Source organism: Lytechinus pictus, chromosome 17 (assembly GCF_037042905.1).
Source record: "Lytechinus pictus isolate F3 Inbred chromosome 17, Lp3.0, whole genome shotgun sequence".
Taxonomy (NCBI): domain Eukaryota; kingdom Metazoa; phylum Echinodermata; class Echinoidea; order Temnopleuroida; family Toxopneustidae; genus Lytechinus; species Lytechinus pictus.
Window position 1 is genome coordinate 7,487,724 of NC_087261.1, and position 24,566 is coordinate 7,512,289.

The 24,566-nt window shown below is 37.4% G+C and overlaps 1 protein-coding gene across 2 annotated transcripts; it reads right to left on the reverse strand.

Moving 5' to 3' along the window:
• Positions 1-1,949: 1,949 nt before the first annotated feature.
• On the reverse strand, positions 1,950-14,781 carry LOC129280605 (uncharacterized). 2 transcript variants are annotated; one of them, XM_064112348.1, is made up of 2 exons: positions 14,471-14,781; positions 1,950-9,055 (listed from the first exon to the last, which is right to left on the reverse strand). In XM_064112348.1, the coding sequence occupies exon 2, from the start codon at positions 9,036-9,038 to the stop codon at positions 7,107-7,109; it is 1,932 nt and encodes a 643-aa protein (XP_063968418.1). In that variant the 5' UTR covers positions 9,039-9,055; positions 14,471-14,781; the 3' UTR covers positions 1,950-7,106. The 2 variants fall into 2 exon arrangements, with proteins under 2 accessions (XP_063968418.1, XP_063968417.1); XM_064112347.1 differs by lacking the exon at positions 14,471-14,781 and adding an exon at positions 12,396-12,585.
• Positions 14,782-24,566: the final 9,785 nt, after the last annotated feature.

Consider the following 24,566-nt stretch of genomic DNA (forward strand, 5'->3'; position numbering starts at 1 on the left):
TATTAGGATCAAATTCTATTACGTTTTATTCCAAAATTGAGTCGCAGACCAATCGTAAGGTGTGCGGTCGCCTTTACACATTCGTGCGTCTAACCATGGAGCTAACACAGACTAGTAGCTCCATGGTATAACAAAAAAACAACAACAACAACAGGGTAATGGGTCTGCATCAATATGTCAGTTCGAATTTAATTCGAAATAATTCGAAAAGCTGTTTTTTTGTCATCCAAGGTTTATCAATATTATTGGGATTTCCTTTATTTTTGTTATTTTTGGTAAACCATATCGTCAAAGCTATACAAATACAAACATAGTCATCGACATCGGGAAACCACGTGATTAATACAATTTACAAGGCCAATTAAGGCATCTGACGTAAAGGTTTAAAGCCATTTCGATCTAAATCATACTTTTAGGTCAATTACCAATGGAAATAGATACCCATGGTAAACATGCCACTGTTTTATCAGTCTGTCATGCACAAGTACTGCCATGGCCTAAATACAAATTGCTTTTTAATCCAAATCTGTCACCTAGATCCATTCATCTTATGAACGCCGATGCTGATGATCCCTTTTCAGCATACTGTATTGATTTTAAGACGAGATGTCATTAATCATTCTACTGACACCCACCTGGATGTCGCCTCCAGGCTACCAAGTTACGCACTTATAATTCGAACCGATAACCATTAATCTAGTTTAAGGGGAATTTGGCAGATCTGAAATTTCTGAAGTGACAGTTTTCAACGGGATGAGTTACAAATTTATGATTTAAATCAGCACCTTCCGTCAGATTAGGGATGTCGTAAACTCACTTAATTTTGACCTGAAGCTAAATTTGAATCACTTAATTTCTATAGACCCATAGCGTTGTGCAAGGACCATTCACTGTTCTACTAGGTAATGATAACCCATTTAGTTTTGCCAGTTCATTCATTTTGCTCTATGATATTCAACAACCCAATTCAATATTTACTATTTAAAGGTCCAGTCAACCCCAGAAAAATTTTGATATGAATAAATAAAGAAAAATAAAACTAGCACAACGCTGAAAATTTCATCAAAATCGGATGTAAAATAAAAAGATATGAATGATTTGCTTATTTTTCACACGCAACAGTGATATGCAAATGAGAGGATGATGTCCCTCACTCACTATTTCTTCCGTTTTTTATCGATTGAATTATACAATATTTCATTTTGTAAAGACTTGAAAATAAGGACCAACTTGATTGAGCCATATACTGTATATAGTATCAAGCAATGCTGATTCCACATGTTCAGGGGGAATTAATCGCTATTTCACTTGACAATGAGGAGAAAATTAGAATATTTCATATTTCATATAATAATATACAAAAGAAATAGTGAGTGGATGACGTCATCAGTCTCCTCATTTGCATACCGACCAGGATGTGCATATAACTGTTTTGTAAAACTAAGCGAAACCTTAAAATGTCATAGCTTTCTTATTTAACGTCCGATTTTAGTGAACTTTTCAGCGTTTTCCTTGTTGATTTATTATCTTTTTATTCACAGAAACTTTTTGTTGGGGTGGACTTGTCCTTTAAAAATTAAGTATTGATGCATGCAAATGGATAAAAGAATAGATTCTGAGCAAAAAAAAACTAAAAACATTGGGCAGAATGTGACGCCCAATCTTCCGCCCCTCCATTTTTTGTTTTATTTGTGTTATCAATGGGATATAAACTTATATTAAATTTAGCATGCACTGAGATCTTACCAAAAATCCCAAGTAACCTGGCGCCACATTCGTCAGTATAAATCCCTCAAAAAATGTTTACTCATACACTGGGAACTCCTAAGAATAGTAATTTCCTTAACACATTACAGCAAAATAATGACATATACGATAGGAAAAGAAAAATCAGTAAAGGGTGAATTACTCAACACTCTTCTACATAAGGAACAAAGAGAATATTCACGTTTTCCTCATTAAATATTTATTAGATGCCCTTCTCTTTATTTACATGTAATGATATAAACACTATGTACCGTTTGTAAACATTTCAATTGCAATGGTGAAACTGAAGACAGTGTAAAAGAAAAGATTTCACCTTAAGCAAGTTGTAGCAACATTTGCGAGTGATTTTGTTAGGTCCCGTTAAATATCGTAGTTGGTCCTGGTTATTCTAATTGGATAAGCTCACAGTAAAGTTGTCGTAGGGGGTATATGTAGGCGCGCAGTGGTCTAGTGGTTCTGGCTCTCACCTTTCAAACAGAGGGCCGTGTGTTCGAATCCTAGCCATGGTGTGTTTTCCTTCAGCAAGAAATGTATCCACAATGTGCTGCACTCGACCAGGTGAGGTGAATGGGTATCCGGCATGATTATTTCCTTGAATGCACTGACCGCCGGTGATGGTACATGTAGCTCGAGCTACCTCCATGCTCGAGCTAAAGCCGGGGTAATAATAGCAGCGCTTTGTATCATCAGGCAAAAAAACGCTTTATAAATCCAGCTATTATTATTATTGTATGGGTTCATCAGTCAACAGAAAATGTCCGTTGGATCGAATCCTCATATACCAATTTTCCTTCGGGCACGGCCATTTATCCACATTGTACAAATAATAATTGCTTTCTGATTACTATTACGCAAGTTTATTTAAAAGGTTGAAATAGTTTTATTTGCATTTATTTTTAATTACATAAAGGAGCTTTCTCAATCGCCCTTGCGATCGTTTGCGATCATTTGGCAACAATATATGTTGCACACAATCGCAACGGTTGTAAGCAGTCGCACCACCAATTATTGTGAAAGGGGCTTGATATTCTCCTGGTTTTCGAAAGCGCGCCATGTTTCGGGAAGTTTTAAATTATGTGTTCTGGTATACGAATTAAGCAGTGTAGAGTTGGCCTGAACCGAAAGTGGGATAAACACTGGAGAAAATGTGGGATAAAATATCTGAACTTATTAGTCGCAGTATGTCGTGAAAGTCGCAAGTCTGTCCGTCTTTGTCGCGCGTATATAATCGCTACTTCATTAGACAGAATTACTCGTTGAGTAATGTTGCAAATTTTATCACACATATGCGAGAACAATGAAAGAACAAGTCGGCCGAGTTACTGTTCAGTCTGTTAAGGTTCTGTGAGGTTTACCTTGTCCATTTCTTATATTGGTCAATTTTATCTCTCTATCGTCATTATTACGAATTCCGCGTTGTTTCCGAATAAGGTGGGGGGGGGGGGGTCACTCTTCCGTATCACCGAAAACTGGGAACTCTCCTTTTAAGCTAGGCTTACACCAAAACCGAAAGGGGCCAAAGGAGTTTAAAATGATTTTTGAAAACAGGTCGGGCATTTTGAATGATAACGGATATTATGAAAAGAGACCGCTCATTATTCTACACAAATGAAACTTTCAATTGTTTACAAAGAATAAGTTGAAAAGTTTAACGTATTCACTGATGTATGAAATCATGTACAGTGTACGCCTTTTCAGCAGTTGTTAGCTAAGTCTAAAAGTCAAGTCAAAGTCTATGCTTCATCACTCACATGAGTCATTATTAATGGCTTTAAGATTACCGTGTTTCTGAGAATGGACTTTGAACATTTTTTGTTCAGGTGGAATTGTACACGAGCTGAAGATTCTCTGATAGCTTCATGTAAAAGTATCGTTCAGTGGTTTTCACGTTACTCAGGTCCTGATTGGAAATATGTAGGTTGTTTTTAAGATTTGTGTTTGTTTGCAATTATACCGATAGTGCTAATATGCTCATAAATATTCAGGTTGTCTTCTTATACCACATTATTTGCAACAGTACTATTTCGGTCAGGTCATTGTGGGTCAAGGAACAGTCAACCCCCGCAATAATTTATTTATTCATTTATTTAGGTATAACCAACATTAAATATCACGTCACGTGGCAGATGCCTGGTAAACGGTTGGGTCAGTCTTTTAATACATTTCTTAGCCGAATTTGTAACTTTATTTACTTATTTTCACATTGCTAGAATAAATGAATATGAGAAAAAATAAGTACAATTAACATTCGTACAATGATATCCTGACCAAAATAAAAACGTTAGCTTTCACTTCAGTCTACTGTAGAGAGAACCATTGATAGCTTATCATACCATCTCACTTGGTGTCAAACGCCCTCACCCATCGATGTCAAATTGCTTGAATCAAGTCGGAAGTCCGGCCTGGTCCGGTCTCGATTAAGTGTCTTTTTAAATAAAAAAATAGTTTTACATATATAAAGCAATGAAAATGTTATCAAAGTATCAAGTCGATATGGGTCAATGTCGCGTCCAGGAGTCTGTCATAAAATAAGTGAGTCGGTAAAAAAAGGTCGGGATAACCCTTAAAATAGAAAGTTTGAAAGTAGATCGTATTACAAAAATATTCTTCATCAACGAAAAATATTAATTCACAGGGTAAAAATTGACATTACAGGCCTACTTATTTCATGCAGTTCACATAGAATAAAGCTTTATAGACATAACTAAAATACGCCACATACACATAGTTCTATCAATTGCAAGTTCCAATGTCATGTATGGATAGTCTACGTCGAGGTAAATGGTCTTTGAATGCAGTCGTCCACGCTCCTGTTAAGATAGTTAAATCTACATATTAAACATTGCATGTTCCAGGTTATCATGAAAGCAGTTCGTGATCAGCAGCGTTTAATAGTACAATGAACATGTACAAGTATTTTTATATACTTCTGATAATATTGGCAACTTATGTAAAATGCATTTTCCCTTTTAAACGCGTTAACATTATTCCCAATATGCTCATCGTGCTACAGAGCAGTGGTGAGATATTTCAATATCCATGGGTTCATCTAGTCATCTTTAAACATCTATTATTGAAATACGCCAAAGCACAATGGAATGGAATAAATTGAATAAATTAAAAAGATTGATATTGCATAGATTTGTCAAAATATAATTGGAAAGATGTCAGTATTTTCAAAGTCATGTAACTCGCCAATTACCGAGAAAAAATATAGGTTTTATAATTTCCTTTTATCGTGTTTGAGAATTCGTGAATTGTATCCTTACCGCTATTTCGTCAACTAATTGATAGGTTACTTGGAATTGTTGGAGTTTACTGATTGAAATACCTCATGATGATACGCATACAAGCTAGTCTGCAGGCACAGACCCTGATTGGAACTATGATCAACAAGTGTGCCTCCACGCAAAGACTAGCACAGGCATGAGTAGGCTGCACATTCAGACCCTTAACTCGAGCGAAGGGTTTGCCCAGCAGACTACATACAAGCATGGTGATATCATTATGGAAGGACAATGTTATTGATAGTAGTCATGTAAAATCAGACGACTGTAGAAATGCCACAGTCACATCAACGATACCAACTCCGGACCGATCAAAGCTATTACGTCATTTGTCAATTATGTCAAATAGCAAACCATCGGTCGGTTTGGCGTTAATGTAGTTGTTATGATTGTAGCATCAGTAGAACAACGCATTTAAAATTGCATTTCACATTTTCACCCCGGTCATCGAATCTTTGCATGCCCGCATACATTGTATACACTTTATTCGCTCCCTAGGGAGCATTCCATTGAGAGTTTTCAAATTTAATTACAAGGCATACTACTGTGTCTACTTGCCTCCCCAAGCCAACAATACGTAGCTCAAAGTGATTTTTTTATGTTTTTATTGGGCCTGAAAATGACATCCTATATAAGCTCTACAATATATATAACTTGATAATTAAAAATCCTCAAAGTACTTCATTGAATGAAGAATAAATTAAGTGAGAGTTTCAAGGAATGAAGGAGAAACCAATGTTTGAAGTCCGGGGTTCAATAAAGCATGATATGTGCACACCGTGAGCAATATCGATGAAACTTCCTTCCAAACAGTTTGCAAAACATGGTGTCATAAAAACTCTGGTATCTTGCCTTTTATCTTATTTCAACTTCAAGTTTTTACAGTGTAGAGAAATACTACTCTTGCATATAAGGTAATTTTTGAATTTTCAATTTTTTGCCATTTACAGAGAACCTACCCTGACGACGTGTTGTTGGATTTGGTGTAATAATACATTGGTGGAGAGTGGCAAGCCTTGGTTTAACGCCTTGCCGAAGGATGCTCACGCGACCCTCTGATTGCAATGCGAGACTCGGAACCGCTAAATCACCTATTCCATTTCCATGTATAAATTCATCTTCGAAACTGTAATGTTATACAAAATTAAGTCTATGTCAAAGAAGCTTTCAGAAATGTCTCTCAAACCATCTTCTCTACAGTAAAATTGGAGATCAAACGTTTAAGTGTGTCAAGTCTGTTCATTAGTAGGTACCAAAAGTTATCCGATTACGCCCGGCAATCTCCCAACCGTATGACATGTAAAATTTCTAAACGTTTTATCATCAGGGTTATTTTATACATTAAAGCATGACCTAAGACGATTGGAATATTATACACATATTTCGTTCCTGCCTGACTTTGAACCACTTTTGATTAGAATAGAATCATACATTGGAAATCCAAATTTTCCCACACACTGTTTGTGTTCTGTAGATATTTTTTAGGCATACAGTAATCCCTTTATATTTTGCACCTCACTTTACGTCACCTAAAAGTCATGTGTGTATTTCAAACCCTGTCATATTTCTTTAACAAATATTGAAGTAATTATCTTTTTTCGTCCGTCTTAGTGTCTTAGGAAGACATACACATCGTGTTACAAGGCTCTATATGCCTCGTGTCAGATCAACTGAACTTTCAACCTCCAAATGTGTACAAAATATATATTTAAAGAAATAATATTCACCATTTATCAAGGCAATTTAGAAACAACTCTAAATTAATCAATTATATCATAACACAGTTCATGAATAAGTAGCAAGCGCTCGTTGGCTGGAAGGCCAAGTTTGGCTCACTGTTTTTATACATCCATTTTCTTTATTATGCCTTGTGCGATTTACATCGTTAGTCTAAGATCTAAAGCAGTTAAATGCTTTGTTTTTAAAAAATGGTACCGGTTCAGTAGAATCACCCCCAAAAAGCTTAGATCCTTCCTTTTCACTAGGCATGCGGTGGAATGTTCACTGTAGGACATTCGCTTGACATCGTCCAAATTAATGTTATTTAATTAATTAAGCGACCCAGTCATTGTCCGTTCCTTCGGAGGTCAATGATCGCAACCTCGTTTGCGTGCGCATCCAGCGCGCACGTCTCGATGAGCCACGAAAGTCCAATGTTTCTCGCATGCGCATGCGAAAGTTGTCGGATAAAAGCGCGTATAGGAATGGGTTCAACGCACTATTGAAGAAGTAGGCGAGGTAGGTGAACGGCACGAAGAGGATCCCGAATTTTGAGAAGTACGGGAAAGTCCCTACAACAGTCCACAGTGAAAGAAGTTCCATTGGGAAGAGGCAGACACCAAAGGCCACTACCAGCACCACCAACATCCGGATGACTTTCTTACGCGTAGCGATCGTTGATTTGGAAATCTTTTTAGGTCGATTAGGTGTCCTTGAGTTCGTGCTGTGATTATCCGCTGGAACCATTTCTACTAAGACCGTAGGTCGCCTGGTAAATTCAGACAGCCTCGTATGGGCTTTCTTTGCGCATCGCTTTAGAGCGTTAGGAAAAGATTTTGGCCGTTGAGGAGATTCAGAAGTATTTGGCTGCTCGGTGGGGTCTGTGTTTGTGGTTGCAGCTGGTGTTTCAGTCAGAAGTTCATCATCTTCAATTGTCGAAAGGAACTCGTATCCATTTTTAACGGGTATTTTCCCGGAGCTTCTTTGTCTGATGGGTCGAGGTTTGGAATAAATATGTTTATTTTCTTTCAATGAATGTTCCTCAACGGGCTTATTAACATCTTTTACAGGGACGGCGTTACCGTTTTTCATTACTTCATTGATAAATGTCGCATGAACAGAAACATCAAGCTCAATTTCTTCTTCCTGGTCCTCCGAATTCAGGGCTTTGCAAAACTGCTGATGATAATGATCAATTGCTCCCGTTGATTGAGACTTAGTACGTGCAAGTTCGGCATGGGGTCCACGAGCCTTTTCACCTCCACCAAGTAGGAACATGTTCTCGCAAGACTTTGAACCCTTGAACGCATCGGGGTTACGACGAGGGGACGATGGAGGGTAGTCGACAAAGAAAGGTCCGATCTTTAGCGAACCTGCATCTTCCGCTTGTTCGGTGTGGTCTTGGACTGCTTTGACCTCGTTTTTTCCATTACACTGTTCATTCGCAATCTTCTTGCTTTCACTGGAATGAGCGTGGGAATGGTGATGATGGTGATGCCGATGTGGATGTGTTTTGATACTCCCGCCAGTATGCATGCGTACCTCCATCTCCACCGCAGCCGAAGGAGTCGATGTCTTCTCACCGTGCCTCGAGGTCCGGTAGTAAACCGCTCGTCCACGTAACCATAAACTGACGATGATCCTCGCATAGAAAAACATCATCACAAACAGAGGCAACAAGTAGCAAAAATTAAAGTTAAATATGTTGTGGACGCGGACTTGGTAGCTGGATATGTTGAGACTCACCCCACATTGCTTGGTTCCATTGGAATCGGTTGATTCATCGAAGAACTGGAACGAGGGAATGCTTAATAGAAAACTAAGAAGCCAGAGAAAGCAAAGGATACAGGACAGTCTTCCTATTGTCAGAACCCGACGGATCCTCAAAGGGTAAATAATGGCAACAAAACGTTCCCCCGATATCGCCATCATGATGAAGATAGATGCATTGGTCGTCACACCTAACATGTATTTATGCAGCTTACACATCACTGCGCCCAGAGACCACGTCGGCGACACAAACCACATCATCTGAGGGATGATGCAGAATATGGCTACCATCAGGTCAGCAACGGCCAGATTCGCCAGGAAGAAGTTCGTGACGGTTCGCATGCTTCGATTGCGGACTATGACGCAAATGACGAGACAGTTGCCGCATATTGTCAGAGGGAAGAGGGGAATGAACGTTCCAAGAATAATTTTCCGAATCGGACCAGACACATAAGGGTCTTCGTAAGGCTCGGTGTGGTTGTCAAATTCATCCATCTTGTTTACAGCGGAACCTGTAGGAAAAAGGAAAAATCGGTAAATGTATTTTTCTATCTTCATTAGCAAAGATCCTGAGTAATATTATGACAACTGTCTCTACTTTCCTCTCTGTTGACTATACACTGCAAAAACTGTTTGTTAATCTAACACCATCCCTGAGCACATCTATACATGATCTCAACAGAAAAGTGTCGAAACAACGGCATTTTGGATCTAAGTTAGTACCAAATAGGTGTTTAAAAAGCATCGACCATGTTGGTATTAAAACACACCAACGGTTTTAATTCTAACCTTTTGTTGTTCCAATTATTACCTGGAATTAACTAGCATTGTCTGGGCGTGGTAGTGTATTCTTGAAGGAGCTCTGAATGAACTCAAATACTTTGCTTAATAAAATCAATGATAGTTTTGTAGTCAATCCAGGCTTAATCTTATCGTTTTATCCAACAAAATATCGATAAGTATCCAATTGAGCTAAAGAGATATTATTGCTGTGAATTGCCCCAGAGTTTTCATGATTTTACCGAACTTGATGGATATTCTACAATTACTTCTATTCATTAGGGCATCGTCATAATCGTTGTAAATAGATGAATTGTTCATCCCATATTTTACTGTGCTCCGGGGAGGAGGTATTAGTGTACGCAAGAGTGTGATCAATCGGCAATTTAGATGCTATTGAATTAAAGTGATAACTATATTTGCAATTAAAACAGATTCGATTTAAACTAAAGACAAAAGAAGTTGTTTTGTTCGAGGAACGGGGATTGAGATACGGGGGACATGTGTGCATGCCCCTCCCCCCCCCCCCCCCCCATTCCCACACAAAAATGGGATAAAAACGATAAAATGTACATTTTTTAAGAAGAAAGTGAAGAAAGCTATTAAAAATTAATTTTTTTAATACCTCTACCATTCACTTCGGAATAAATGACGTCACCATTAGGTCGACTTGCCTCCTCTCTATCAAAATAGTCTGGCGCCACCATAGTCTATCAGTATTCCCTTTAAAGCAACAGTGCAAAAACCATCAAATTGTCCCTTTCACTCAGTTGGAGCAATGAAATTCAAATTAAACGCGATCCGTCGATAATAATATCAAAAATCCACCGGGTAAGTGTGGAGGAGTGAACTTTTCAATTGAATGTATTAAATATTAATTGAAATGGAGATCTGTTTTAGCGATAAATGATTTATTTGAAAAAGAAATGTGAGCTCTCGTCAAGTGGGAATGAAACAAAATATCACTACCCTAAAGATATTTGTGTTTTTTAACCAGCTCCGTTTTATCAGTATAAAAAAAACCTTCTATCTTTATTTTTGGGTGATTGTTTCGCTTAATACTAAATTTCAAATTAATATCCCTTTAGTCAAAAAAAAAAGTTCAATATGATTTTTCGTAGAAAATGAATTATCACAATACTTTGGACAATACAAAAATGCAAAGTAGCACAAACAGCAAAGTGAATAACAACAAACGTATACTCTTCGCAAACGTCATCCATTCCTCTTTCTTTTGTTAATTTTCTCCCTTTCTCCTCTTATATCCCTCTGAATCCGTGCTTCTCGCTTTTCTATCTCATCTCTCTTTCTCCCCCTCTCTGTTTCCATACCCCTCTCTAATCCATCCCCTCTCGCTCTCTCCCTCTCTCTCTCTCGAAATTATATATTTCTTTCAGTCTGCCTGTTTCTGTCCCTTTGTCGTTTTTTTTATATAATGTCCTTATCGGTTATTTAAAGATATGAATTCCAATGCAGCTGTGAGAAGGAAATCGTTATAGCCTTATTAAGGTCGTTTAGCTAAAGGTATTTTATCTAACCGATGTGAATACTAAGGCTGTTACCGTCAGGTAACACTGACATGATTTTCAGAGAGCAACTGTACACAAAGATTGTATTTTTAAGGTTGGAAGATTAAGCGCCTTCTACGTTTCTTTTGGACACATGCCTGCAGATAGAGGAGCTTAACAACACGTATTATATCGAGTGGGCAGACTCAATAAAAGAGGAAAATATGAAGATGCATAGCTCATATTAAGGCAATAGAACTTAACATGTTCTGAGTGGTCATACTTAATAATTTACCAATATAAAAAATGGCTTACATTGAACAGGTCAAAATATATTGCCCAAGTCGGTGGTGAGTTGCTGATGAAAAGTGCTTTAATAGAGTACTGAAGTGATGACGTCATATGATACCATATTTCGGTAGAGCATGATGAAAAACCCCTACTACCAAAATTTGGTGGGAATCGGTCCATGGGGGCCTTAGATATGACCCCATAAATACATAATTAGCCCCATTGAATTCAGTGTCTTATTGCCCTGGTTCTATATTATATTAGGAACCGGGGGAGCGTTTCATGAAAGGACTTGTCAGACATTTTATCCGACAAGTCCCATTTTATCCGACAGTTACCATAGTAACAGTGCTTCTCAGCCAATCAAAATCCAGAAAAGTTGTCAGATCTGACAACTTGTCGGACAAAAATGTTGATGAAACGCCCCCCAGGCCAACATTGACTTCAATGGGGCTAATTATGTATTCATGAGGTCATATATTGGGGTCCCATGGACCGATTCCCACCGAATTTGGGTTGTGGGGGGTTTTCATCGTGCTCTACCAAAATACGGAATAAAAAACACTGAAATGCAAAGAATGAAAATTGATGACGTCACACTTTGGTACTCTATAAAACCAATAATCAAAAAAAGCTAGTCTGAATAAACATCTGAGCATGCGCAGATGAAAGGTCATTTAAATCAAAAGCTAAACCCACTCGAATTAAACTCGTAGATGATTGCCTAACATAGAAAAACCAATATGGGACAAATTGGTATGCTAAAAGTGCGTGCGTAAATGGAACTAAAAACTATTCATAAGATACCTTTTTTACGTACGTAATTGTGTGGATACGAGAGGTCATTTGGAACTTGGCTACTGCAAACTTAACATAATTCCTTGTGTGCGTGTGTGTTTGTGGATACATGGATGTTTTTCAACTTCCATTATGAAATAAACACACGGCCATACAAAATGTGTGTGTGTGTGTGCTCTTGTCAAAATGTCCCCTTTCACAGAATAACTAATCAAAACTGACAGAGTCCCCGCAGAGCAACACATCACGTATACGTTTATTTGTTCCATAACGGATATCTTACCTCCAAATTAAGAGACAAATCCCAGAGGAGAAAATCATCATCTCAATTACTTACATTTCAATAATCCAATTGTTCAAGTAGGAAGTGGAATCAATACAACTGCCCGAGGAATTATGGGTAATACATTTACAGCAGTTGTGGCAATGACTTCCCCTTCCAGGAAAATATGGTGTAGAAAATGCAATTACTTACTACTCAGAATTGAAGACGGCACAAAGGTGACATGTCCAACAAGTATCCCGTCAAATATTCAACGCTTTTTTTAAATGAATAATACAACTAATCATAATTTGAGTCGCCTTCAAGAACAAACTCGAAACAGAGTCTTCGTCAGTGCTGGAAATTCATCAGTGTTGAATATTGTAATAAGATCACTTTGAATAAATAAGAACGAAACAGTTTTTCAAAGTTGAAGGAGAGGGTTGTCAAATATATTTGCAATTATTTTGTGTGTCTTCCGTAAACTTTGATCACCCGTTGACGATTTTATAGTTTACGATGTCCCTTTGGACTCATTTAGACCGATTTGGCAGAGTGAAAAAAATATTTTGTTTTCTCCCATGTAACTTCGTAACCTCTATTTGGAAATTCTGATATCAATGCCTACACCTGTACCGATGACGTACAGATGAGGGGGAGGGGGCTTGGCCAAAAGAGTTTCATGACCAAGTAAACAAAAGGAGAAAAGAAAAGAAAAGGAGGGGAAAGATTGAAATGTTATATTATTTTTTTATATGTATATTAGGTCAAAAACACAACCAAAAATTAGATTTATCTAATCAAGAATGGCAAGAAATGTTCTCGCTCGCTTCGCTTTTCTCGCATCTTTTAAAAATTGCTACATCCGCAATATCTGGCCCCTTCATGTTTGTTGCTTATTACGCCACTGCCCTGCATGTAATGCACTTTGTAATTCTAACACCTAAAATGAAAATGAAATGTTGTGATAATTGATTTAATTTCATTTACCTGTAAATGATTTTCATACAACGTAATTGGATACAATATGGCGATATGCATTAGTCTGTAAGACCAATAAAAGTTTTGCCCATACAACATGGCCCAATTAATGAGCATTTTATTCTTTTAATATCATAGTGATATGATATTTCAAAACTCAAATTCAATTCCCTCATTTATTCATGTTTTATGTGATAGGTGTGAACAATTTTTTTTGAACAAGTTCACACCTAGTTACCAATAATGCATATAGCATTTCCATTTATTTGAAAGCAGGATAAAAGAGCATTGTAGATTAAAAAGCCTTGCTCACGGGCATAGCTGCCGCGGCCGGGGATCGAACCCTGGACTATTTCATGAATAGCCAGGCGCCTTAGACCACTCTGCCACGGCACCTCATGCACATTGCAATCGATACATATATGACTACTTCAAGGCATGTTATTTTACAGGATTTTTTGTGGCAGATTCTAAAAAATATTTATATTTTAAAGCATGTATTGTTGTTTCAGTAGACCTTTATGCATGTATATCTCGTTATTTGGTTGTCTTTTTGCGGGTTCAGTTTTGACCTTCCCAGTTTTTTAAGCTTCGTAGCACATTATTTGTGCGTGCCTTTTAGCACTTTGACGTCATTGTATGAGATTTGCATAAGATTGCCCTGGGGCAAACTCTCACCCATAAATTGCATATACATCCATTCCACACGGCTAGGGGGATAATAACGCAGATCTCTTCATCTTCCAATACTGGAACTCAGTGTTTGATGGTCAGCTTTCCTCGCAGCTTCCGTGGCTTTGGCCCATCGCAAGCTCATCGTTACTCTTGATTTGTCAATGCACTCAAACTTGATAATTCCTGCATATGTGTGGTTTGGTCGTCATCGGTCGCGTGGCCAAGTTTACTAGACCCTTTTATACTCTTTCGATAGATGAGTTTAAAAGGCTTTAGTAGTGGGTTTTCGCCCAGCGTCGTACGACGCTATCTACGACGTAGAACGATCTCTTTGTTCGTGCGTCCGTCGCGCTCAACTCTCGCTTGTAAGCAGTTTCGCAAATCGCTGAACGCGGCCGGATCGACCGGCTGGCATGGTTGGCATGTAATGTTGACACGCCAACATGTGCATTGTATATGTTCCTACTATGTGCACACAACTGGCAGTGCCATGTGTCTTGCAGTCGCGTCGTCGACCGAGCCATGCAACGGCTTTTCAATCATATTTCAATAATCATACTCGTTTAAACTTCTACTGTAACATTTTGAAATTATACTTAGCTTGATTTTAGTATAATTGAAATGGTACTCACCGAAAAACTCGCATTCGAGTCCATGTTTTGAAGCTTTCAGCTATCAGTGTAGTCAGAGTAGAGTACAACATGTGCATGCACGCGATGGGCGAATGTGTTTACATCGATCGGCTCAGCTTGCTCGCTCTACAAGCGATCTGATTGGCTGTTGACGGCTGTTGACAAATCCTACGTTCTAATGCGGACGCCCGCTAATTTGCGGAAGAACCGTCCGTGATTTGAGCTCAAGAACGCTCGGGCCTCTGTTTCCATGAAAGTTGGCGATTTTTGCACACGTACGTTCTACGTCGTACGACGCTGGGCGAAAACCCACTAGTAATGAAGACCGACAGTCTCAGGAATATGCAAACAACAAGTTGATTTATCAGGTGTTGCATTGTGAGTGACTTTTGGATCCAATGGAAATGCAATTTTGGTTTTATAAAAGCTATTGGCACATTCTCCTTCATTTGACATGTCTGAAAAGAATTCCTGGTGCACCACGCTTTCTGATGTTGCCAGGTCACACACTTTTGAAATACGCATGAATGCTTTGATTATTGTTCACATCTTTCGGACTTCCAGCTATTAAAGAGTATGCCTAAATCAATGGCTATTTATCATCTTCTTCATCACCAACATCACTATCATCATCATCATCGACAACATCATCATTATTATTAATATTTTGTCATTATTATCATCATCATTATTATTATTATCATTAGAAGTAGTAGTAGTAGTAGTAGTAGTAGTAGTAGTAGTAGTAGTAGTAGTAGTAGTAGAAGTAATAGTAGTAGTAGTAGTAGTAGTAGTGGTAGTAGTAGTAGTAGTAGTAGTAGTAGTAGTAGTAGTAGTAGTAGTAGTAGTAGTAGTAGTAGTAGTAGTAGTAGTAGTAGTAGTAGTAGTAGTAGTATAGTAGTAGTATAGTCGTACTATTTTCATTATTCTTAGTTTCTGAGTTTCATCATCATCACCATTAACTATGTTTCAACTAATAGTATAAATCGCTTTGTTATTATATTCAAAGAATGTTTCTTATCTATGACCCACCCCCCCCCCCCTCGCCTTCTCTCAATATAACCCGGGCTAGTCCGATTACTCATCAATTCATTGGATTCCGAATCCGAGGATATTAGCTGTCAGGATCTGGGCGTTGGATATTTGTATTCATTATGAAATGACCAGATATTTGCCTAGAGTACTATCGAATCTTATCAATCAAGCTACCAATAATATAAGCAGACTATATTATTGAATAGCAGGGGCACAGAGAGAAATGTGAAATAAGGCATTAGGGGGGGGGGGGCAGTCATCATGTCATATATGCTAGTGTATAACAGACTTGGTGATGTTATTATCAGTATAATCTACAATGACTCTCTAAATCTATTTTTCCTTTTAATCAGATGCTGTGCTAGTTTTGTCCTAATCTCCGTAGTGTTGAATTGTCCATGTGAAATCTATTTTCATAAAGATGGTAGAATTTAGAGTTTAAATTGATCAGAAAATCGATCATCTCTGGGAATCAGCAATCTCTGACTCTATACAAGCATGCCTACTTTCGATTTTGCACACTCCGATCGTGCTTATACTCTATTTTGTAAAGAGGAAACGTTTGTTAACCGTGTAAAAAAAAAGCATTAAATACCCAAAATCCCTGCATGTGTTAAAAATAAAATTATGAATTAAGGCAATCATTATATCATATCAAGAGTGTTCCTGTATCCATGTTTATAGTACTAGGATTAGACCATATGGGATGAAAATATGTTGTGGACCATGTGAGAATTTAGCATTAAGAGGCTCATCGTGGGTACAGGCATGCCCGGTGATCTCGTCGCCGACAGACGTGGCGCCCTCTCTCCGAGTCCTCGACTTCTCTCAGACGCAATTATAGGCATGTCTTATATATCAAAGGGGTACTCCAGGCTGAAAATAATATGATTTGAACACATCAAGAAAAATCGAACAAACATAACAATGAAAAATTGATCAAAATCGGTATGGCAACAGTTCTAGGCATGTCTTCATGAATATTCAATGAGCAAACTGATGATGTCATATCCCCGCTTGTTCTTTTGTATTTTATTATATAAAATAAGGTTCATTAAAATTTTTCACTCCAAGAACTATACAAATTTGACTGACAACTGATTTAGTACATTATATGTTAATTACTGCAACTTTTTTTTCATTATAAGAGACATATCATCCACAGGTGTATGAAAGAAAATGAAACAATTTTGATTTCATGGGACAACATAAGATAAATGAAAGTGGAGTTGTGACATTATCATCCCACCTAATGAATATTCATGACGTCATAAATGTAACTGTTTTACAAAATATTGCTAAACTTTAAAGTTCAATAATTTCGTAATTTGTTATCATATTTTTTATAACATTTTTCAGCATTTTGTTTTGTGAAGTTCACTTTATCTGTTTTGTTATAAATACTATCAGCCCTGCGCACCACTTTAAGTCAATGTACAGCGTTGGAGTCACGCGACCTTTCCAAAAGGCTTGTTGGATATCTGACCAATATTTCAAATTATGAATGCTTCAATAATTATCTTATCGCTGACAGAAGAAGATCATACATTTCCATCAAGATGAACCCCCTTGGTTTCATGCAGGTATCTTCTAGGATTATCATAATGATCATCTGATACTAGAGCTATGAAGGATGAAACCAATCTCAAATCTCCCTCTCTCTCTCTCTCTCTCCTCCCTTTCACACGGTAAAAAGATCGTAATTTGAATGATGATTCTAGTGAAAGATGACGAATTTTTAGCACGTGTGAAACCAAACTAGAATCACGAACGCTAATTACAATCACAAATTCAATTTCGGGCCTTTTCACACGTTAATCTGGAATCATCATTGTAATGATGATTGCTATTATTATTGTGACTTTGATTAGCGTTCGTGATTCTAATCATGTTCTAGTTTGGTTTCACACGTGCAAACTATTCGTCACAAGTCGTATTTTTCACTGGAATCATTCAAATTACGATTTTTGTTTACCGTGTGACAGGGCGGTTCTACTCTTGAGGCGAATTCCAGGTAAGTATCACTCAAATTACGGTAGGAATTTACCGTGTGAAAGGTCCGATGATTCTAAAGACGAATTGCAATTATCATTACAATGATGAATCAAGGTTCACGTGTGAAAAGGTCCCTTTCTCTCTACCTCGCTAGCAACCTAGCTCCCTAGCTAGCTAATCTCCATCCTTTTCTTACTCTCTTCCATAAAATAGTGCGTATTTTACGTTATCAAATCACCAGTGTCATCCGTTGCTCAAGACGATTTAGTCGCATTTGAATAAATAATTGGTTCTAACACGATCAAACTTAATGTAGACCTATATAACATATTTTGGGAAAAAATATATTCAATTCATATCTTCTTGTGTTAGACTGTTAATGTCCTTGTGCTCTGGCGTTATCACGTTGAGACGATATTTCATTGATCGAGTAATGCTTGCAAATTTTCGTCTGGATTCCTTTCATCAAAATGTTCGTAGAAATTTGCAAGCATATTAACTGATTTATTTCTAGGGAAGAGGATGTTCTTGTCAAATAAAGAAAACTGATTCCTGCAAAACTCAATTGCAAGTCCATTTTCCTGAAAAAAGATATGGTTTCATTCGTCAATGCTAGTAATGATGTAAAATCAACCATCTTAGACAAACAAATTAAGCCTAACTTATCGTAAACCGTTTAAAGCCTTACAAAAATATACTTTCATGTTTCAAAATACAGTCGCAAGTGTGTCACTCGTCACATACGTTGACGAATCTAGACATCGCTCCAATCACAAGCATTCTACTCTCAGTGAGATATACATTTAAGACTGTACTTCTGTAAAAACAACTATGCTTCTAGCATTCTATCTACGTTCATCATAGATTTGGTCTGTAAGACAGAGAGAAAGCTCCATTTTGCACGACATATAGGTGGCTGAATTCAAGTGTCTTCGAAAAATCTTTTGAGGGTTATCAAAGTTTGAAATCCACCAAGTCACCAGGAACCATGGCGACTGTCACAAGCAAAGAACCGATTTATCATGCCCGCTATTTCTGCCCTAAGGTATTCAGCAGATCAATAACCTATGGCCGAGCATCTTGCGTGCATTTTACGCCAAATTTGGATTTCCATTTGAAGGAGTTTTCCTTACATTCAAGATTAAAGCCTTCAGGTATACGAGAGGTTTTCGGACCGGATGACATTGACTAATATACATGAAGTAGGTCTGTCATTTTGTCGTCATGTCTGCAGAAGTCACTCCTCCCACGCTTCATTATCACACGGACTAAGCCACCTTAGCAGCGATTATAACCCATTGCTTAGAGGTTTCAGAAAGGTCCAATCTATCAAGTCTATCATGCACTTTAGCGAGTACTGATGCATACCTTCACGGATGCTGCCTGCGGGTACAACACCTTCACTGTTTTAAATAAAAAAAGAAAAACGTATTCGAACTGAGTTTTTGTGAACATGTGTGAGAGCACTGAATTTACACTTGGTTTATTGGTCCGAATATAGTAGGAAGTAATTAGGCCAATGAATATTGTACATATATTAATTCATTTGAGTGCCGATCATTCGACAAAGTACATTGGGGCTTTGTGATATATGAGAATATATTATAAATTACACGAAGGAGGGAAAGTGTGAGCAAACATGACATATGGAAATAGAAAACTGTCTAAAAGCCCCAAAAGTGAACATTAAAGTTAAGAATATTAGTTTGATCTTTGCTTTCATGAATTTAGTAGACTTGCCAAAGTTTTACGACAGGTAAGTACACCCCGGTCACTTACATTTCAACATTTTGTTATTGGATGTTGTGGATACATAATTATTAATATATTAAATTGTGACATGAATGTTTAAAAAATATTTTTATATAAATCTATCAGATTATTTTATTTATCAAAATCAAAAATAAATGTACGGTGAATAAATTAGTCTTTTTATTTCTAGATTTTTTGTCATCTTTATTATTATAACGCCATGCCTGGGAAATGTATACAAGAAACGCAGTATTTCTCTTATTGAGAGATGTTTGATACCAGATACATGAATTATAATCAAATTTCACTTATCGCAGGAGAAAATGGTTTCTTTCAGGACCAATTTCGAATTCGATGCACACCTGTTTTGATAAATCAGATTTCACTAGTCCGTAATTGGGAAATTGAAACCGCTCTATTGATTTTATTACAAATTTACATATTGAGACGAGGAAAAGAAAATGAAAGAGGACTCAATGCCAACAGAGACCGAGGTAACACCGTTTGAATAAGACATAAGGTGCCTTGCCAAGATACGATTTCAATTGATTTCTAAAGCTTGCATAGTATGTCAGTTTTGGCGAACAACAATGTTCAAAGCTAATGCCTGACCCTGATAAATCTTCTGAAACCGTTGGTTAAATTTGTCAATAGTTATGTACATTATGTTAATTGATCTACTTGCTCGTTGGTGTAATGAGTAAAAAAGAATGTAGGGGCAAGATAGCATATCGGGATTTTTTAACACAAACTCGTAACTTTGTCATAGGTTTTGACATAATAAAAATAAAAAATGTGGACCTTTTTCTCCTACCCATTCTTTCCCATTCCCGTTGTTTCTCTTGCTCGTGATTTTGTGTGTGGGATTTTTGGCCCTCCACCCCCCCCCCATAATGTTGGTCAGTGATTTCGTGAAGGTAATAACATGCAGGATATATGCTCATTAGGCATTACGCTGCAGGCGCAGTAAGAAAGCTGCGTCCGACATGAAGTGATGGTCACTGGTAATTAGACCGATAGAAGAAGCAGGGAAGTGGGAGAACTCCCACTAACATGACTAACCCACTTCCCTGCTTACACCTTCCTCGGAGGAATCTTGTCACGCTCGGTTGGCATTCTGTTGTTTGTATATGTATTTTGTTTCCCCACAAAGTACAATGCTACCAAACGGTAAATAATCTTGACTGTAATGATGTCCTTTCTTTATACCCATGAAGGCAAAATAATATTGATACAAATGGATAAGCCGATCACATGTTTTCGTGCAGAACCTTTTCAGTAACATCGGAAACGGAAATTATTCTACATTCATTCAACTCGATCAAGAACTCTCCTTTCCCACACTCTCATCCTCATCACTTACATAATATCATCCACACATCACCCCTCCTTATGTGCCCCCACGCACACACGCAAACTCGGGCAAATAAGGCACATGGTGAATGCCCGAGTCACTCTGACAAAAAACCCACCACCAAACATAGAGAATGAGATGAGTGAGAGACACATCTCACTAACAATGCACTTGTAATGATGCTGCTGTAATTTACACCTCATGTTCTGCACTGAGCCACATTTTTGCTAGGCGACCCATCGTATACACTATAATTCAATAAATATTGATCTGAGTACTCTATAAAAAAATGAGGGGAATAGCCGGTACAGTGATGAGAAGGCACGGGGTGGAATGCCATAATCAAGATTAGATATGAACGTAGAGATTTAATATGAATTCAACCATGTAATTTGACATTTTATATCACATCGTAAAATTGCAAAGAGTACAAGAATTCGGGAAAATACTTTTATGAATCTGTTAGTGACATCAGAGTAAATTAAGCAAATTTTGGAATAGATTCAAGTATCAGTAATTGCAATCATGAAAAAGGAGCTCTGCTCTAGGAAAGCAGAGATTCATTTTCTTGTTCAAACGTGCGATTCGGCATTTTTAAATTGTTGATGGTGATGATAAAACTTGGATTATATAGGAAAACAAGTCAACCTGTCATCGTTTTATATTCGAAAACTAACATTAAAAAAATCCTCAAATTTTGATGGAATTGTCTGAGCCGCTTTCCAAGAACAAAATAATGTATATCGCCAAATACATTGATCTATCAATATGTTATCATTAAACTTCAGTAAACATGGTAAAGGACTTTCAAGAGGAATATCACTTCAGGGTTAAATTCAAATAAACTAAAGTAAGTGAATACATGCCCGGCATGGTTTTAATATTTCTTATAACATGTATAATTATTCGTGGGTGCCAGAGAAGCTGGTCTTCAAATTCAAACCAATCCATTGAGTATTATAACGCATTTCATTGCAGATACAATTCACCCTACAATATATTCACCGATTAAAACTCGTAATTTTACATACATTTTTACAATATGATACGAATTGCTTTATATTCAGGCAAATTCTATCCCTCAAAAATGTTTAACGCAAAGTAAAAAAAATATATATGAAGAAAAATGCCAACGGAAATGGTATTAGGTTAGCGCAAGTCGGATTTAATGGGATGCTTTCGTGTGTCTTTCATTTGATTATACGTCTAACGTGCATTTGACTTTCAAAGGGAATTGTGGTTAAGCGAAATTGATCAATATACATTTTTTTTTATTAATCTCTGAAAGCATGTGTAAGGTAATCCGGAGGGAAAAGTCACAAAGGAAATTGAGCTCTTTATTTGATTCATTACAAGGGGATTGCCACTCGGGTGGGACTTCACTTAACCCTAACTAACCTGGGCTATTTGCGAGCTTTTAAAAAGTCCCGGGAGGGCCTTTCAGACACCCCCCCCCCCCCTAAGATCTCAGTCGCGGATCGCGCAACCGTGACAAAATTTTGCACGAAGGTAGAGAATGACATAATGTACATCTCACAGGTAAATTGCACAAAATTTTGATATATTTTTTATATGAACTAATGTTGCTAATTTATTCATGAAATCATACTTTTGCTCTAAATTAACTGAATAAAGCTCCTAGAAAGCTTAATTGTGGTGAGTTTTTTTTTTTGCTATTTCTTACAACTGTAGGGAATAAAATCGGTACCAAAATCAATTTCTTGAATATTTTATTGTTTTTATTTGTTATGTATTTCTTTGTTTTTATCGTTTTATTTCTATTGTTTTTCGACAGTATTCATCGGTGACATTACTTAAGTCATAAATAGCATCAAATTACATATCTGATGTCAATAAAAGTGAGAACAATCACTTATTTATCAATTAAAGATGAAACAGAGATGTATTACGTTTTGCAGCAATTTCGGAATTATATCTTGAACATGTTTAAAATATGTTTAAGTTGTAGCCACCCTTCCCCCAATCTCTCTCTCTCTCTCTCTCTCTCCTATCTTTCACCCAACGGCCCTGCTTCAATTCCATAGCTCAATGTCCCATATTTTCTCCCGGTTTTTGTTTACTAATAAAGTTATTTTTCGTTATAAATTTCATTCATTCTATTCGATTTTCTATTCATTTGGACCTTACAGGCATTCTGAAAACTGATTTGCAGTTTATATTTGATTATTATCAAGAATCTTGACCCCACCATGCAACGAACTTAAAAGGAGAAGAGTGCTGAAGGCATTGTGAACATTTGTCAGCTTTTCATTCATGATAAATGAACTGCTTCGAAAGGTCTAGCATAGTTTCAGGCGAGGAATCAGTCGGAAATTTTTGTAACCAAATATCAGCAACTGAATTCGATTCGGTCAAACGATTTGTTTCTTTATTTCCCTACCTTTCGATCTTTCATGTTCCTCTGTTGTCGGAACACTGATTGTACAATCTATATCCCCCAGGTCATTCTTATTAAGTCTTTTGAGAGTCACACACAGACACATACACACATACCTTCGCATGGCATAACAGCCTAAGGTGGCGACTTTTCGAGCTACTTTCCTCTGAGGGTGATGGAATAACCATAGCAATGCTTAATTCTGTAAACGTAGGATGCCGTCTCTTTTCTGACCTTCGTTATACAATGTGCCCTCTGATTGGGTAAATCATTCGTTTTCACAAACCTCTGCCCCTTCCTTTCCTCTGCACACTCGCATTAGATGCACACGCACACACCCACTCACACACTCTCTGTAATACGCCTCTTGTTTTTTAAATACCTTCACTAGATTCAGCGTATTCCTCAATCATCCCCCCTCCCCCTCTCTCTCTTTCTCTCCGTCTCTCTGTTATGTTTATGTGTATTTTCTACATTACCTTTTCTTTCCCGGTCAAAACACTGAAGAGCTCGGATCCAAAAGTGAAGAAAAAAAGTTGTTATGAAAACTATGTTGTCGATATCCTTCCATTTTCCAGTTGGGCCTTTCAATAATTAAATAAAATAACCTCATTTCTCAGCAGAGCGCAACAATTTAAAAATGCATATATTAGCATATATCTTTTTTTAACATGCTTGTACAAAAATATGAAATGAGATATGTTTTTCTCAGAGGCAAAAAAAAAGGATACAAACATTTGGAAACGAGGTCTTGAAATGCATCCTATTCTATCTCCCTGTCTCTCCCTTTAATTCTCCCTCTAGAATTCATCCCATCATCCAATGCGCATTTCATCTACATTAATAACTGTCTGCCCAATAAGCCGTACACAATCACTCCCTTGATATAAAACAAACACCGCGACAAATCACGGTTGGTTCGGGGAACCAAATACTTTCACCCAAAATAGCGACTGATCTTCTACATCAATATAAACCTATTTTAGAAACACCATTTCCATTACCTAAGGGGAAACCTCTGGGTTTCTATCTCCGAAACTCGAGACACGCACTGGGTGAATTGAATCTCCCCAAAGCCATTTTAGAAGAAATCCTGCCCGAGTTGCCCTTGGCTACCATGGGCTCTTAACCATTCCCACCAACAAACAAGAGACAAATCAAATCTCTATACTTGCCTGTATATTGCTTGTAGTTTACAGGTCTACCTTTGTAAACTGATGACGAGGGAACACTTCGATTTGAACATGATACAAAACGATTTTTTCCCGACAATTTCGGGCAAGGCAAATTCTGATAATTTGCTCCGTATCTCAATATCACGTCATGCCTATATTTATATTCCCAACCAACTTATTTCTTCAATAAAGAGGAACTTATACAGAGCAATGGCATGTGTGATCTGATACCCCTTTCATAAACCCAATAAAACCTATCCTCCAATTAGCCGCCTAAGAGTAATGCGGATAATTCAATAAAAATTGCGTTCACAAACTCCGAAAATTATCCGCATTATTTTTACGAGCGCCCGTCCTGAAAAAGGCGGATAATCGTCATGACAACTG

Bases quoted from the DNA above. Each gene is read 5' to 3' on its own strand.
- LOC129280605 (XM_064112348.1), bottom strand. From the start codon at position 9,038: ATGGATGAATTTGACAACCACACCGAGCCTTACGAAGACCCTTATGTG.